Source organism: Fulmarus glacialis, unplaced genomic scaffold (assembly GCF_000690835.1).
Source record: "Fulmarus glacialis isolate BGI_N327 unplaced genomic scaffold, ASM69083v1 scaffold27942, whole genome shotgun sequence".
Classification (NCBI taxonomy): domain Eukaryota; kingdom Metazoa; phylum Chordata; class Aves; order Procellariiformes; family Procellariidae; genus Fulmarus; species Fulmarus glacialis.
This window is the reverse complement of record NW_009198939.1, coordinates 34,703-47,528: the sequence shown is the minus strand read 5'-3', so window position 1 is coordinate 47,528 and position 12,826 is coordinate 34,703. Positions and strand designations below refer to the sequence as shown.

General features: G+C 48.1%; 1 protein-coding gene across 1 annotated transcript in view; it reads right to left on the bottom strand.

The window, feature by feature from the left end:
• Positions 1-322: 322 nt before the first annotated feature.
• The window catches only part of ARHGAP25 (Rho GTPase activating protein 25), an 18,389-nt gene continuing 5,885 nt past the window's right edge, over positions 323-12,826 (bottom strand). The window contains exons 5-13 of the mRNA XM_009573083.1: positions 10,918-11,005; positions 10,365-10,484; positions 7,479-7,686; positions 4,886-5,018; positions 3,833-3,906; positions 3,135-3,256; positions 2,170-2,369; positions 1,080-1,663; positions 323-533 (exon numbers count right to left, since the gene is read on the bottom strand). Of these exons, the coding sequence (XP_009571378.1) occupies positions 323-533; positions 1,080-1,663; positions 2,170-2,369; positions 3,135-3,256; positions 3,833-3,906; positions 4,886-5,018; positions 7,479-7,686; positions 10,365-10,484; positions 10,918-11,005 (1,740 nt within the window). The remainder of the gene's footprint in view (positions 534-1,079; positions 1,664-2,169; positions 2,370-3,134; positions 3,257-3,832; positions 3,907-4,885; positions 5,019-7,478; positions 7,687-10,364; positions 10,485-10,917; positions 11,006-12,826) is intronic.

Below are 12,826 nucleotides of genomic sequence, written 5' to 3'. Positions count from 1 at the left end.
GGCATAATGTGTCCTTAACCTGAACTCCTGAGTGCAAGATATTCTGATTGAGCAGCAAGGAGTATTGGCCTGTTCTACAGGTAACTTGAGCAGCTGAAAGAAGAGTTGAAAAAAATTCACCAAAAAAGCTAAAGAATGTTTTTGAAATTTCCTGTTTCAGAGCATAAACCAGCCTCTGACTTCTGGGCTCCTAACTCTGAACCAGCCCGCGGTCAGTAGCAGAACACTGGACGATACATGTCCCTGGCTCTGAACCTGCTTGGCAATTCCTGTGGATTCATACAGCTGCATTTTATGTCGGCGCACAGCTGGGTGTCTTCTCCTAGTTGGTTTTGGCATCAGTTTTGCTCGTGGATTTAGCTAAGTTTTTTATCTCCTTCTCAAGCATCTTGTTCTTCTTCTCCATGTCCTCCCGTGAGCGCTCCACATTCATCAACTTCAGCTCCAGTTCCTCAGACTTCTTCTTCTCCCTCTCAATGTCCTGATTCAGCCTCACCACTTTGGCCCAGACTTCATAGTTTTCCTTCTCGAGACTGCAAAGAGAAACGGAGCATGTGGAAGAGTGCCGGGAAGTCATCGTTTGGCTCTTAAGGAGTCTGCCCTCTGTGTCATTAAGCTATAAAATAAGCCAGAGGTTCTGTCCTGATCCCCTGACCCTCAATGGCCACATAACATGATGCAATAAATCAATACATGTGATATATAATAATATGATAACAGTATGTGAAGCTGTAGCAGCTACTGAATTCTGGATAGTATAATGGTACAATATTGTAGTAATAACAAGAATTATGACAGTGTAATTATTGCAGAAACGTTATAGTGCCATACAATGATGTAACAAGAACTATAGAGTATTAATATTGTAGTAAAATAACATTAGCAACTATGTCATGAGAGTACAGCACATGAGCATTGACTTTTAGGTAGCCTACTATAATACTATATTTTATCATTAGTCATTACTATTATATACTATATAGTATTACTGGTAAATAAACCTGTGCAATACTAGTGTTGTAATAACATGAGCTGAAGACTTCATCCTCTCCAGAAAGCAGCACTGTGCAGCATGTTACCTTTTAATTTGTTCCTCGTAGTCATTTTTCTGTACCTCCATTTCTTTTTCCAGCTTCAGGATCATGTTTTGCAGGAACTCCCTGCTCTCTTGATCAGGCTTGGAGACCTCGGCAGGGCTGCTGGTGGGACTGGTTGTTTCCTTTGGCTGATGGCTGGGACTGGGGCAGGGTAGAAACTCCTTATCAGAGCCGCTGCTTGAAGGGCTGGGGCTGGAGCCACTGCCTTCCCCACTTTCTGCCTGGGAGGTAGGAACGTTATCGTAGGTCGAAGCCCGGTGAAGGTCGAGCAACTTAAAAAGATCATGAGACAACGTTCTCTTATGTCCGTCGGGGACCACGGCGCGCATGCTGCTCCTGGGGGAGCTTTTCCAAAAGTCACTGGCAAATATGTCATTTTTGTCATTGCCGCCTTTGTCCCCCGGAGAAGCAGCCGTCAGGAAAGATTTCCTGTTAGGTAAAGTCTGAGTTCTTTTCCTTGACTGCGTTTTCCACATTCCCAGTGTATCTTTGGACCCATTATCTTCTCTGGGTGCACTTGAGCTCGCAGCTGGTCCGGGGGCACTGCTGGAATTCAGGTCATCTCTCTGTAAAATAGACCCGTGGCATTAGGACAGCCTCCTCCTGCTTTGTGAGCAGACACAGGTTGCAGCGACCGCTGTGACTGCAATATTTGCAAAAGGCACATTTTAACATGCTAACAGGAATGGCCACAAGTTTTGCATAAAAAATTATTTTGGGTTGCACCGTGTTTTCCATTAAAAAGAACTTTTTGCAGAGATTCTTTCTGAAAAAAGCCTTTAATCCTCAATGTTTTCACTTCACTAGCATGAACTGAAAAGGTTTCATCTATTCTGCCTTTTAGCTAAAAAACTTTAGGAGTTTTCATTTTTCCCAGAAAAGTAGATTTTCCACATGAAAGTGGAAAATTTATCTACATCATTTTCCTGATATAGATATTCCAGGGATGACCGTTACAGCTCTTTACCCTATTAATAGCAAGCGCTCTTAGTGGCTCACTAAAATCCCATAATAATTAATCACACATCTATTAAATTTATGTTTTATTATTTCTCTGAGGATCTAGCCTTACCATTTGCCTTTGGATCAAGCTCTCCGCCCTGGGCACCGCAGGGTCCTCTGCAGCGTCCCAGCCCACGGAGCTGCGCGGAATGGGGGCCTTCTTGTCATTTTTTTGGGCAGGTGGGGAGGGCGGCACGTCCTTGGACGGGGGGAAGAGGTCTGCATGGTCACTTATCATCACAGTCATCACTTTCTGGATCTGTGGCGTGCCTGGAAGAAATTAGAGGTCTGTCAGCGGCAAACCCAATGCGATGGGCTTTCTTTCACCCACACTTGCATTTTCTGGTTAGTCTCTCTGTTGTCCAAACTGGAGATGCGCATAGTAATGCAGGTGAAGACAAGGAGCACGACCATAAAACCAAATAAAGGGAGGGATTTTTATATCACTCCAGAACAGCAGTAGTAGACCATGGAGCAACCAAGACAGGAGTCTGCTCAGCTGCACCAAGCCACAAATTGTGCTTCTGTGGCTCGACAAGCAAACTGCAAGTATCAGTTATACGAACAGGCATTTGAGTATCTGGACCTTTTGCATGTGATGTCTGTAGAGCAGAGCAGTCTTTGGCCTTAAAATATTTCTTCTGTTAGTTCTGCCGCATCTGTCCTTGCCCACGGGATTACAGTTTGGCTCAGCTAAACAGTAATTTCTTTGAGTTTCCTTTGTTTCTCTAAGAAGAATTTCATACCTTCCTGCTCTAAGCAAAAGAAAGGTGGCTTCACCAAATTCCTGAATAGTTTAAAATCTGTGGTGGGAACACACAGTGCAACTCCCGAGCGGTTTTTGTCACCGATAACACATTTATAGCCTAACTAACACATGACTTTACCCTGCTGTACTTACTGTGCCCAAGCACATGTCTGACTTATAGCCATGGGTCTACTGTAGAAAATTTTTAGTTTCAAGATTGTGGACGCAACTGAGTATTTCAGCATATCAGGTGCTTCTATACTAATTATTCCAGGAGTCCCTTTTACCTCTCATAATAATTGCAGGATCTTCTATCTTGGGTCTGATGAGGTTCACTCCAATCACTGTTGCCAGGTTATCCACACTCATCTTGTTGACGCTAGAGTTCAACTGTATTTCGTGTAGAAACCTGCCAGAATCCAAGGGCAAATATTTCAAGTCAGAGAAGGAAGACTGCAAAAAGCCTTACACACCCACTGGTATAAAATCCCGATTAATCCATCCAGCTCTTCCTCTAAGTCTCAAGGACAGAAACATATAGTTGCCTTATAACTGCGAACTGGAGCTGGGTCTTATTGGTGTCAGTAAAAAAACCCCCATGTGATCAGCTGCTCACCCAAAAAAAAAACCAAAAAGGAAGGGAAAACCCCCCTCTAATATTTAATAACCACAGAAATAACCCAGGCTGGGTGAAACCCGACAGTTTTGTTGACAAGGCTTTGTCTAGAAAAACTACATTTGATTTTAATTCCCAGGGATTCATAAGTGAGTTTTAGGGTAGGCATTTATGCTCGGACATCGTCAAGGTGTTTATCCCCATGGCTGAAATTCTCCCTTTACAAAAGTCAGGATCTGGTGCCCCGAGGGGAACCAAAACACGGCTTAAGAGGGCTCTCTCTAGAGGAGTCAGCCTCAGCCTTTGGGATGATGTTTCTACTCACCAACACCAAATCTGAGCTGTTTATACCTTGTGCAGAGGACTGACCTGCAGATATAGCTGAGGAGGTTGTAGTTGTCTCTGGGAAGGAGGGACAGTTGCTTCAGGAGTTCCTGATGGCCCTAAATGCAAGTTAAGAAATCGCTCTATAAAGATTCACTCAAGAGTGGCTCTTGGTCACTCCATCCATCCCGGTACGGTCTCACCTCTTGGCATTTGCTCGCCTCGGAACTTAACATTTCTCCGGCAAACCAAGCATGGACATGGAGAAGTTTTTGTACAGTGCTCAGCAAGAAGCAGCAGCCCATTGCCCAGCACTGCTGCTGCCACAGCAGCGCAGGAAAGAGCAGGGTCCCCTCCAGCCCGGCACGTGTGTGATGAGCTCCTCGGAAAGAGCTGATCATGCCTAATCTCCTTGCATTTCTTGTATATAAACATTTAGGGCATTTTTAACCCCAAAGATCCTGACGTGAAACAACCTACAAGAAACATTTGCCTTTGAAATATAGGGCTGAACACTGCAGTTCACAGAGCTCACGCTACCGAGGATATCTGCCTTATTTTTTTGCGTATAGGAACAGCATCCGTGAGTGGCTTTTTGCAGTGGGGCTCTTCTTTTCCACCAAAATATATAGTTAGGAAAAGCCACTTCCCATCTGTTTCTCGCTTCTCCCTCTCCCAAATCCCCACTTCCTTCCTTGGTCTCACCCCGAGCCCTCTGCCAGCTCCGCTCTCAGCTCGGGCTGATGGAAGCTGCAGGAGGTTGTGTTTCCTTCCTTTCTTGGTTTTCACACTCGCTGTTTGCTGCAAGGGCTCCACGAAAAGAGGTGCTGAGCAGCTTTTAAATCTGCTCCAGAAATTTAAGCTTTAAAATGGATAAACCCATGTTGTCAAGTTGGGACCCCCCCTGGCTTTGGGAGATTTTATCTTTTTAGATTTTTTTTTTTCTTTTTTTTTTTCCCCCCAGATTTCGAAGCTCAGTAATTACACAGCTTATTATGCACAGCTAAATATGCACCCGGCATCTCCAGCTCACAAAGCCCTGACACTGAAACACAGCTAATTTTAAGGCCAGAAGGAGAGAAATGAATGCATCTCTACCTTTCTTTCATCCGCATCCAGCGCCTGACCACACAGCAGGAAATCCTCATACTGCATCCAGGGTACGACCGGCTCAGGGAGCTCCCGCAGGTAGAGTTTGAACAGAGAGGCCACGGTGTGCACATCCGTATCCCTGCAACGTGCCAAGAGCCACTCACGTGAAACTCGCGCCCAGCTGGTGAGCAAACCCTACCCTGCTCCGGGAGCATGAGGTTATATTTAAGCTCTGTGTATAGATGCAGGAGACTGAGAAACAGGGAGGCCAAACCAAGCTGGGGGGAATCCATAGGGCACCCCAAGCCAGGGAACGGCCCCAGCTGGCAGGAAAATAAATGCTTGGTGGAGATTTTCCCCACCATGGGGCTGGCAGGTCCCCAGTGTTCATACCCGGGCTGAGCCTCCCCAGCCTGCGTTTGACTCATGCGGGTTTGCATGCAAGTATTGTCTGGTGTTCACATGTTTGGCAGGCACTCCCCACTCTCTGCAGAGCTGGCAAAGCTTGCCTGGGGTTTTTAAGATTAACAGCAATTACTGAAGATGTTCTGCCGGGACAGATGTTTGCAGCTTTGCATACCATATAGTTTACATTATGTCAAAAGGACACTGTCAAGATCATAAGACTCTAATTTGACCTACCTTGAAGTCGCTAAACTGTTATAAACTTCTAGCAAAAATCCCCCAGGTCATTTATTTTTAGGATTGGTTGGGGTTTTTAAAATACTCTGATTTTTAACAAACACACATAACCATAGAGGAATTTTTTCAGAGCTGTATTTTTGTAGGGCCTATAAATATACGCCATTAGGCATCCTGGATGCCTGGACTGCAACGGCAGCTTTCTAACGCTCCCCACTCAATCCTGCCGTGCTTGTGCGCACAAGTGTGCCTGTGCAAACCCAAACAGGCTGCAAAGATGGCACTGAAGGTCGAGCCAACATCTCGCAGCATTCAGCTCACTGGAAACCCCATTACTGGCCTTCCTCCTCACTAAGAAAATGTTTTAGTTGAAGTGCATGGGGGTTGTACCCTGAGATCACCCCAGCAATGCTCATACCAAACCCTGCAGCACAGGGTTAACATCGCAGGGTGCTGGGAAAAGGGCCAAACTCCCTCGCCATGCCCCGCTGCAAAACACAGTTCTGGGGAAAAAGAAAAAAAAAAAGGCTTCACCTTCCTATGACCCCCATACAGGTTACAACAGGAAAGCTCTCAGCAGGACTCTGGCACCCAGAAAGCAAGAAATATTCAGCTGCAAAACCAACAGCCAGTATGGTTACGCTTCCACAGCAGCCGTGGCTCTACCTTGCACAGCACAGGGATTATTTAGGTAAACGTGCTGTGGTTTTTTCCTAACAAAGCTGCCTAAAGCTAGGTAAAAATAGGAAAAGTTTTGCGGTTAGGGACAGGCCTCCGAATACGGAGAAGAGGCCCCTGCACTCCGCTTAGGCAAACTGTTTTGCACAAAAGTCCAGGGGAGCTCCTGGTTTGGGGTGCTCCCCTCCCACGAGCACCCCAGATTTTGCCGGTGGCTCTCAGAGCTCAGGTGATGCCGTATGGGGCAGCTCCCTGAGTCTGCACGGACAGGGCATCGCCACAGCCGGGGTCAAGCACCTTCGTACACGTGCAGCAGCCTGGGCACTCCTTGTCGCCGTTATGGTGGTCAGGGCAAGGCAGGAATTAAACCAAAAAGCCTCACTTTAGGTGCCGTGGAAAGGCAGGACCCACTTTTCCTTTATCCCAGCACTGGGGTCGTTGCTTTCAGCAGCGCAAACCGTCAGGTAAAGCCCCAGAGCACGAGCGAGCGGGGGACGCTGGGCGATGCCTTACGCAACCAGGGCCAAAAGCAAAGGGTTAAACTCTGACTCGGGGGTGGGGACAGGTGGGAAACCTCTTTAGAGATAACGAGGCATCTGCAGGCACAGCTGGCCTGCGAGCTCTCACGGGAGGGCTTTATAAAGAGATGCACCAGGGGGTTACCTTTCTTCTCTCATTTTGCACAGGGCGTGACAGAGGTAGCAGTAGCAAATGTCTCTCTCCAAAGCTTCTCTGAGACCGACAGGCAGCTCTCTCAGCTTTAGGGAGTTTGCCATTTCCTCCTAGTCCTGCAGAGGACGGTGGACAGGAGGACGCAGCAGCCAAAATCCCTCTCTCATCTCTGTGTGGTGTTGCAGGGAAGAGCAACAGGAGGAAAATATCGTGGCTATGGGCTGGCAGGGAAAGAAATAACTTCTACTGCGTGTATTAGGGTGTTCTCTGAGCTTATTTGTGATCCTCTGCTTGCTCTCCTTTCTCTAAACCTCTACCCTTCGCTGTTAGGCTATGTAGGCTCTTCCCTTTGCCTCCTTCCTTGGCTACTCCTGTAATTGATAATCGCTGCGTGGGGCCAGGATTTTCCTAAATTATCCATGAATCTCATCTCAGCACCCTCTGATTCTGCTTTTGCCTCCATTTGGGGTTTCTGCTGAATCCTTTCTCTTTGTCAAGCCCTTCTGGAGGGTCCAAGATTCCTGCAGGGCACTGCTGGGCTCTCTGGGGCTGCTTTTCCCCGGATTTTGGGGTGTATTTGAGTAGGAGAGGGGGAATCCAGCATTACCGGTCAAATGATGGCCTTTCCCCAGCATCGAACGCGTCCCTGAGCTGTTTCACCAGGTTGTCCTGGCCGGGGAGGCGGAAGATGCCCTCCTCACTTACGCCGTGCTCCCGGATGAACTCGGCACACTTCTGCACCAGGATGGGGACCTGGTGCTGCCCGAATTTCTGCTCATAGGCCATGGTCTCTGCCAAGCGCTGGCCAAACACCGCTAGGGAAAGGACAGAGAGGTTAGAGGAGCCCAAAAGCTTTGCTGAAGGCACATTATCTGCCAAAGTGCATCGCACAAATGTAACAGCAGTACCTGCTTTTCTGATAGCATAGGAGCTACAAGAAGTCTGCAAACTGAAGGAAAGCAGAACTTCTTCCAAAGAAAGAACAGCAAAATGAAATCTTGTTCCTCCTCCAAATAATTAACAGTTTTCAAAATGATTAAAACCAAGCAGTGAGCCTTGTTTTTTGCCATGCTGCTTGCCTGCCTTGGAGCAGGGTGCTGATACAGAGAGAGAGGAACAGCAAAAAGGCTGATGTGAGGGCTCAGGGAGAGAAGACAAGCTCATTACACAAAGCTGAAGGACATAGAAAGCACAGGAGACCACCAAGAAATAAGAAAAGCAGCCTTGCAGAAATCTGGGGCTGAAAGTCTTACTGATTTAGCTGCTTTTCCTCCCTCTCCCCTCTCCTCTAACCCACCAGAAACACCCCTGTGCAAAGAAGAGCAGTATTTTGCAGCGGGTGGTACCTTTCCTTTGGAGCAATGGCTTTTTCCTCCTGAACTCGCAGCAAAAGAAGAGCTCGAAGGTGGGAAGGCAGCAGCCTGCATCCCAGCTCTTCCTCCTTGGAGCCTGGGGCATGGTAAGAGCAGACAAATCCCAACTCGAACTGGCTCTGGGATATTAATGGCAAAGGGTCCTATGGTCGTCTACCATATTTTTGCCCCGGCGGTGCCTGCGATGTGTTCACCTCGTGCTCTGAAGGCTGAAATAATTCCCGTGTATCTTCCAGAGACCAGGAAAATGTAAGTAAACACTCTCATCTGTAACCACAAGGCTTGTCGGCACCTGCCTGATCATGGGGGTTTTTCATTTATGACTTGCTTACGCTTTTAAATAATGAATATAAACCTGTCATTGTGCACAGTAAAGGCAAATAGCTTTTTTTTTTTTTTTTTTTTTGCCCCTCTGCTTTGGTAGCTGATAATAGATTGCTTGTTTAACTGCAAGCTGGCAAATTTGTTCATTTGGGGGTACTTCCCCAGGGCCAATGCGATGCCCATGCCAGCCCACCCTGGCAGGTGGCTGTCATTGTAGGGTGGCAGCCAGACCTGCAAACCCCCGCCCCAGGATTTAGGAGATGCTTTTGCTGTTGCTTCACACTTTGCAGCTGCTCTGCTTTTTGGTGTGCAACAAGCTCACAGCTAGCTGGCTCATATGGGGCTGCTTCCAGGTGGGCTCTTGCCAAAACCTGCACTGTGCAGTGGGTTGCTTTAAAAGCACATGTTGTCTCAACTTGCATTGAAGCCAAAACCCTAAAGCGTGAAGTTTCAGGGTCCGTTAACCTGCGTAGTGACATAAAATGCAGCTTTATAGTACCTGACTTCTCTGCTATTCTCAGGGCTCTCTGTACTACTATAAATTTACATTTTCTATCATATAAGGTCACTTTATCTAGCTGGAAGAAACTGGCAGCCTCCTAAGTTTAAGCAAGGATCAGATGCAGAGTTGTTATTAAATACTAGAGCCAGGTGGGACAATGCCCTGAAAATTTCTGGCTCATGCAATCCTAATTTCAGATGAGTAATGCTGCCTGCCCCAGGGCACAGCATGTTTCAGTTTAGAAGCAGAAACACCAGGGTTGCAGACAAAAACCAGCTGTGTCGTCATTTAGGTGAAGCTTATCTGTGCCTATGGCAGGGTCACGGTGAAAGAGCTCAAATTGGTAGTGCCTGCTTGCCTCGGAACTCCTGTGATTTACATTAACACAGGAGCTATGGGAGACCAGAGCTCCATCATGCTTGTCTTACACAGCTGAAGGGCATGGACGCTGTAAAAAAAATGATATAGTCAGGGCAAAGCACAGAGGGAGGGAGGAGAGGCTCAGGATGACCATCCAGGCTAGTGCTCCTTTGCAAGAGAGCTAAAGAGACTCCCAGCCCTGTTTCATTGGTGGATCTTGCTTATAGGAGTTCATCCTCATCGGAGTTCATCCTTATCGGAAAAGTCTGGATAATTCATCCTTATAGGAAAAGTGGCTGGAATGACCTTTGCTGCTTCCTTTGCGGGCTTCGCCTGTGGTGGCAAATTTACGGTGTGCTCCTTTCTGATCGATTCATGTTTTACACTTCCCTGACCGCAATTTTGTAATAGCAGAAATGCATGCCCGAGGGGGCTGGAAGCAAGGATCCTGTCGCCACAAGCCTTGCCTGCGTGTGGGGAGGGCGATTGCCTGGCCAAGGCAGACTCTGCAGAGAAAATGGGGGCAGAAGGGCTGGGCTGAGCAAGAAAAGCTGGGAAAAAAAGCAAAGCAAGGAAATTAGCAGATGAAAGGCAAGCTTTTTCAATGCTTTATCCCTGAATACGAGTTGTTTTCAAAAACGTTTTCTGGGGTCAATGAGGAAGTTCGCGAAAGAGGTTGAAACCCGCCCAGAAATCTTCATTCATGCTTGGCTGCCATTTCCTTAACACTGCCCAGGTTTGCAGCAGACCCAATACCGCAGGGTCCTGTCTGGGAGTAGGTTTCTAAGGCATTGCAAGTCACAGGCACATTACAGCTCCATTTTCCAGCTTCAAGGATTTATGAGTCCAGCTTTGCAATCCTCGCACAAAAGTACTGCAGAGTGTGAGGTGGTAGGAAACCGCCTCTCCAAGAGCTGTCCCTGGTCCCCGTTACCTCCTGACGCCGACCCCAGCACTCGTCGGATGGATTTAACCCATTCCTCCATCTCGGACTGGGAATTAGCCATGAGCACGTAGGTGTCCTGTCCTGCCCGGTTCTGGTCTCCAGAGACCCCTGCAAAAAACCATTTATGCATCATTTATAGAGAGGATTGGAAGAGAAAAGACACATTCTTGTTGCTTTCTTTTCTTTGCTAGATGCTTTTGGCTCCAAATTTCCTCATTAATGTCTATTTGGCTGTGAAATGAACCTGCGCTTTTACGTTTCACCCTTGCTGAAGGTCTGCAAGAAAGGAACAGAAACTGCTTAACGTTGCAGCTTGGCAAGGCTTCTCAGCACGGGACACGGGCGCTGACACAGGGTCCTCCTCCAGCCCTGACGTGTGAATACTGACAGCAAGACGTTAGTTTTCACATGCAGCGCAGTGGTGTGCGGCCCTTGAAAAGAAATGGGAGCAAAAGGACTGGCAAAATGACTTGCCCAAATGATTTTGGGTGAAGAGTTCCAGCTCAAAAGCGTGCAACGAAGAGGAGTGAAGCATCCTCACCTGGGATGATTTCAAAGATAAATTTCCCTCCTTCCTCGGGGTTGCTGGCCACCTCCTTGATGGTGCTTCCCTGGAGAGACAGGCAACCCTAGGACAAAGCAGAGCAGGAGCTGCAAATACCCGTGTCCCATCCCTGTGAGGCTAACGCTACCATGTGCGAGCACTGAGGATTGAAGTGCTTCTTTCAAAGAGATTGCAGGAGCTGGTGGGCTATATATATATATACATATATGCTAAAATGACTTTTCAAACAGCAAGGGACACTTCTTAAATGCCAATTTTCTGATGGAGTGATTCTGAGAATGAGAAAACTGGTTATTTTGCTCTTTCCTTTTTTTCCTCCCTTCTCATGTTTGTTTTTTTTTAACCCCTGTTGGGAGTGGAAGAAGAAAGTACAAAGGAGAAGGGACTTGGCAAAACACCGGAGCACCCTGTTTCTCCTGCACCAGAGCAGGAAAACTGTCCCTTTAACACAGCATCACTTAAAACCAAAAACCAAACCCAAAGTTTGCAGGAGAGGAGAAAAAGAAGAAAAAGGGAAGGGAAATAAAAAAACAAAGTGGAAAACAGCCATTTCTTTTGGACCTTCCTTTCCCCAACTGTCGTGGCCAACGCGGACAGCTCGGTCCCCGCTGGAGGGGACGGGTGGGAGCTGCCGAGGCACGGGGGGGCTGAGCAGGCGTGTGAGTCAGCTCCGGAGGCCTCCCGGGGCAGGAAACGAGGCTGCGCCACAGAAATGAAGTTTCTCAGCGATTTCGGCCTCCTGAACGCCATTGGGTTCCTGCGAGCGGTGGGCACCGTCAAAAGGACCAAAAGCCTGAATTGCAGCTGGATCAGAATCGTTGGTGGGATCAGAGAGGCTTGAAATGAGCCGGGATGGTGCATCAGGGTCACGGCGAGAGCTGCCGAAAGCACCACGAATGACAGTCAGGGAGACTGCTCTTCCCAGTCACCCCTGGAACCGGGCAAAGCCAGAAACAGGACCTGGATCCTGCTGGGCTCAGCCCTGTGCTTTCACCCCGAGGAGCTACTGATCGCCTTCCCCTTACGAGTGTTTTCTGTCTTGAGGCTGGCTTTGCTACCAGTAACAATTTGTGCAGAGAACGGGTTTTCTGGCAATGGGGAGGACCTTTCCCTCAAATTTCTCAAAACAAGGAAAAGATGGTGGATATTCAAAAAGTTACAGTGGGGAGAAAATGGTTGAAAAACTAAAAAAAATCCATATAAATTGGGAAAACAACCTGATTTCTCCCTGGCAAGTGTACTACAATGCATACTCTGAGAAATGGTTTATACAGGTTAGACAGAGGGCTTGTTACAACCCAGAGGGGCTGAAGATGGGATGATGCTGCCAGAGGGCTGCGGACATCGGGCGCTGGTGCAGACGTTTAAATCCCCAAGTGGGTGATCGCACTCCTGTTTTGTGCAAAGGGTTGGACGCATGTTCTCCTGGGGATCTCAGAAAGCATCAGAACTGACGTGCAGCAGAGCGTCCAGCAGATCTCAAGCCTTTTCCCTTAGAGGAAAAGGCAGCGGGGCAGGTTTCCTCTGGCCGCGCAGGGTGGACCGGAGCGGCAGCCAAATAACACAAACTGCATCTGCACCACTGAGCCTCCTGCAAAGGATGGGGCTGGGCCGGGGTGGGATACAAACCCGGAGGCTGGAGAGAGAGAGGGAGTTCCTTTCCTTATCCCTCCAGCTGCCCTCTCCCGTGGCAAGAGGTCCTAAGGAAGCAGCTGCCCTTCGCTGTCATCTATCCGGCCCCCAGCCCTGCCGTGAGGTCTGTCTTGGGCAGATCCTCACGCCCAGGCTATGCTGAAAGTCCGGCTTGTTTTTTTCCTAAAAGCATCCTGTAAGATCCCTTTCCCACCAAGTGCGTGGCCGAAACCTCTCTCAAAGCTCCCGTCAC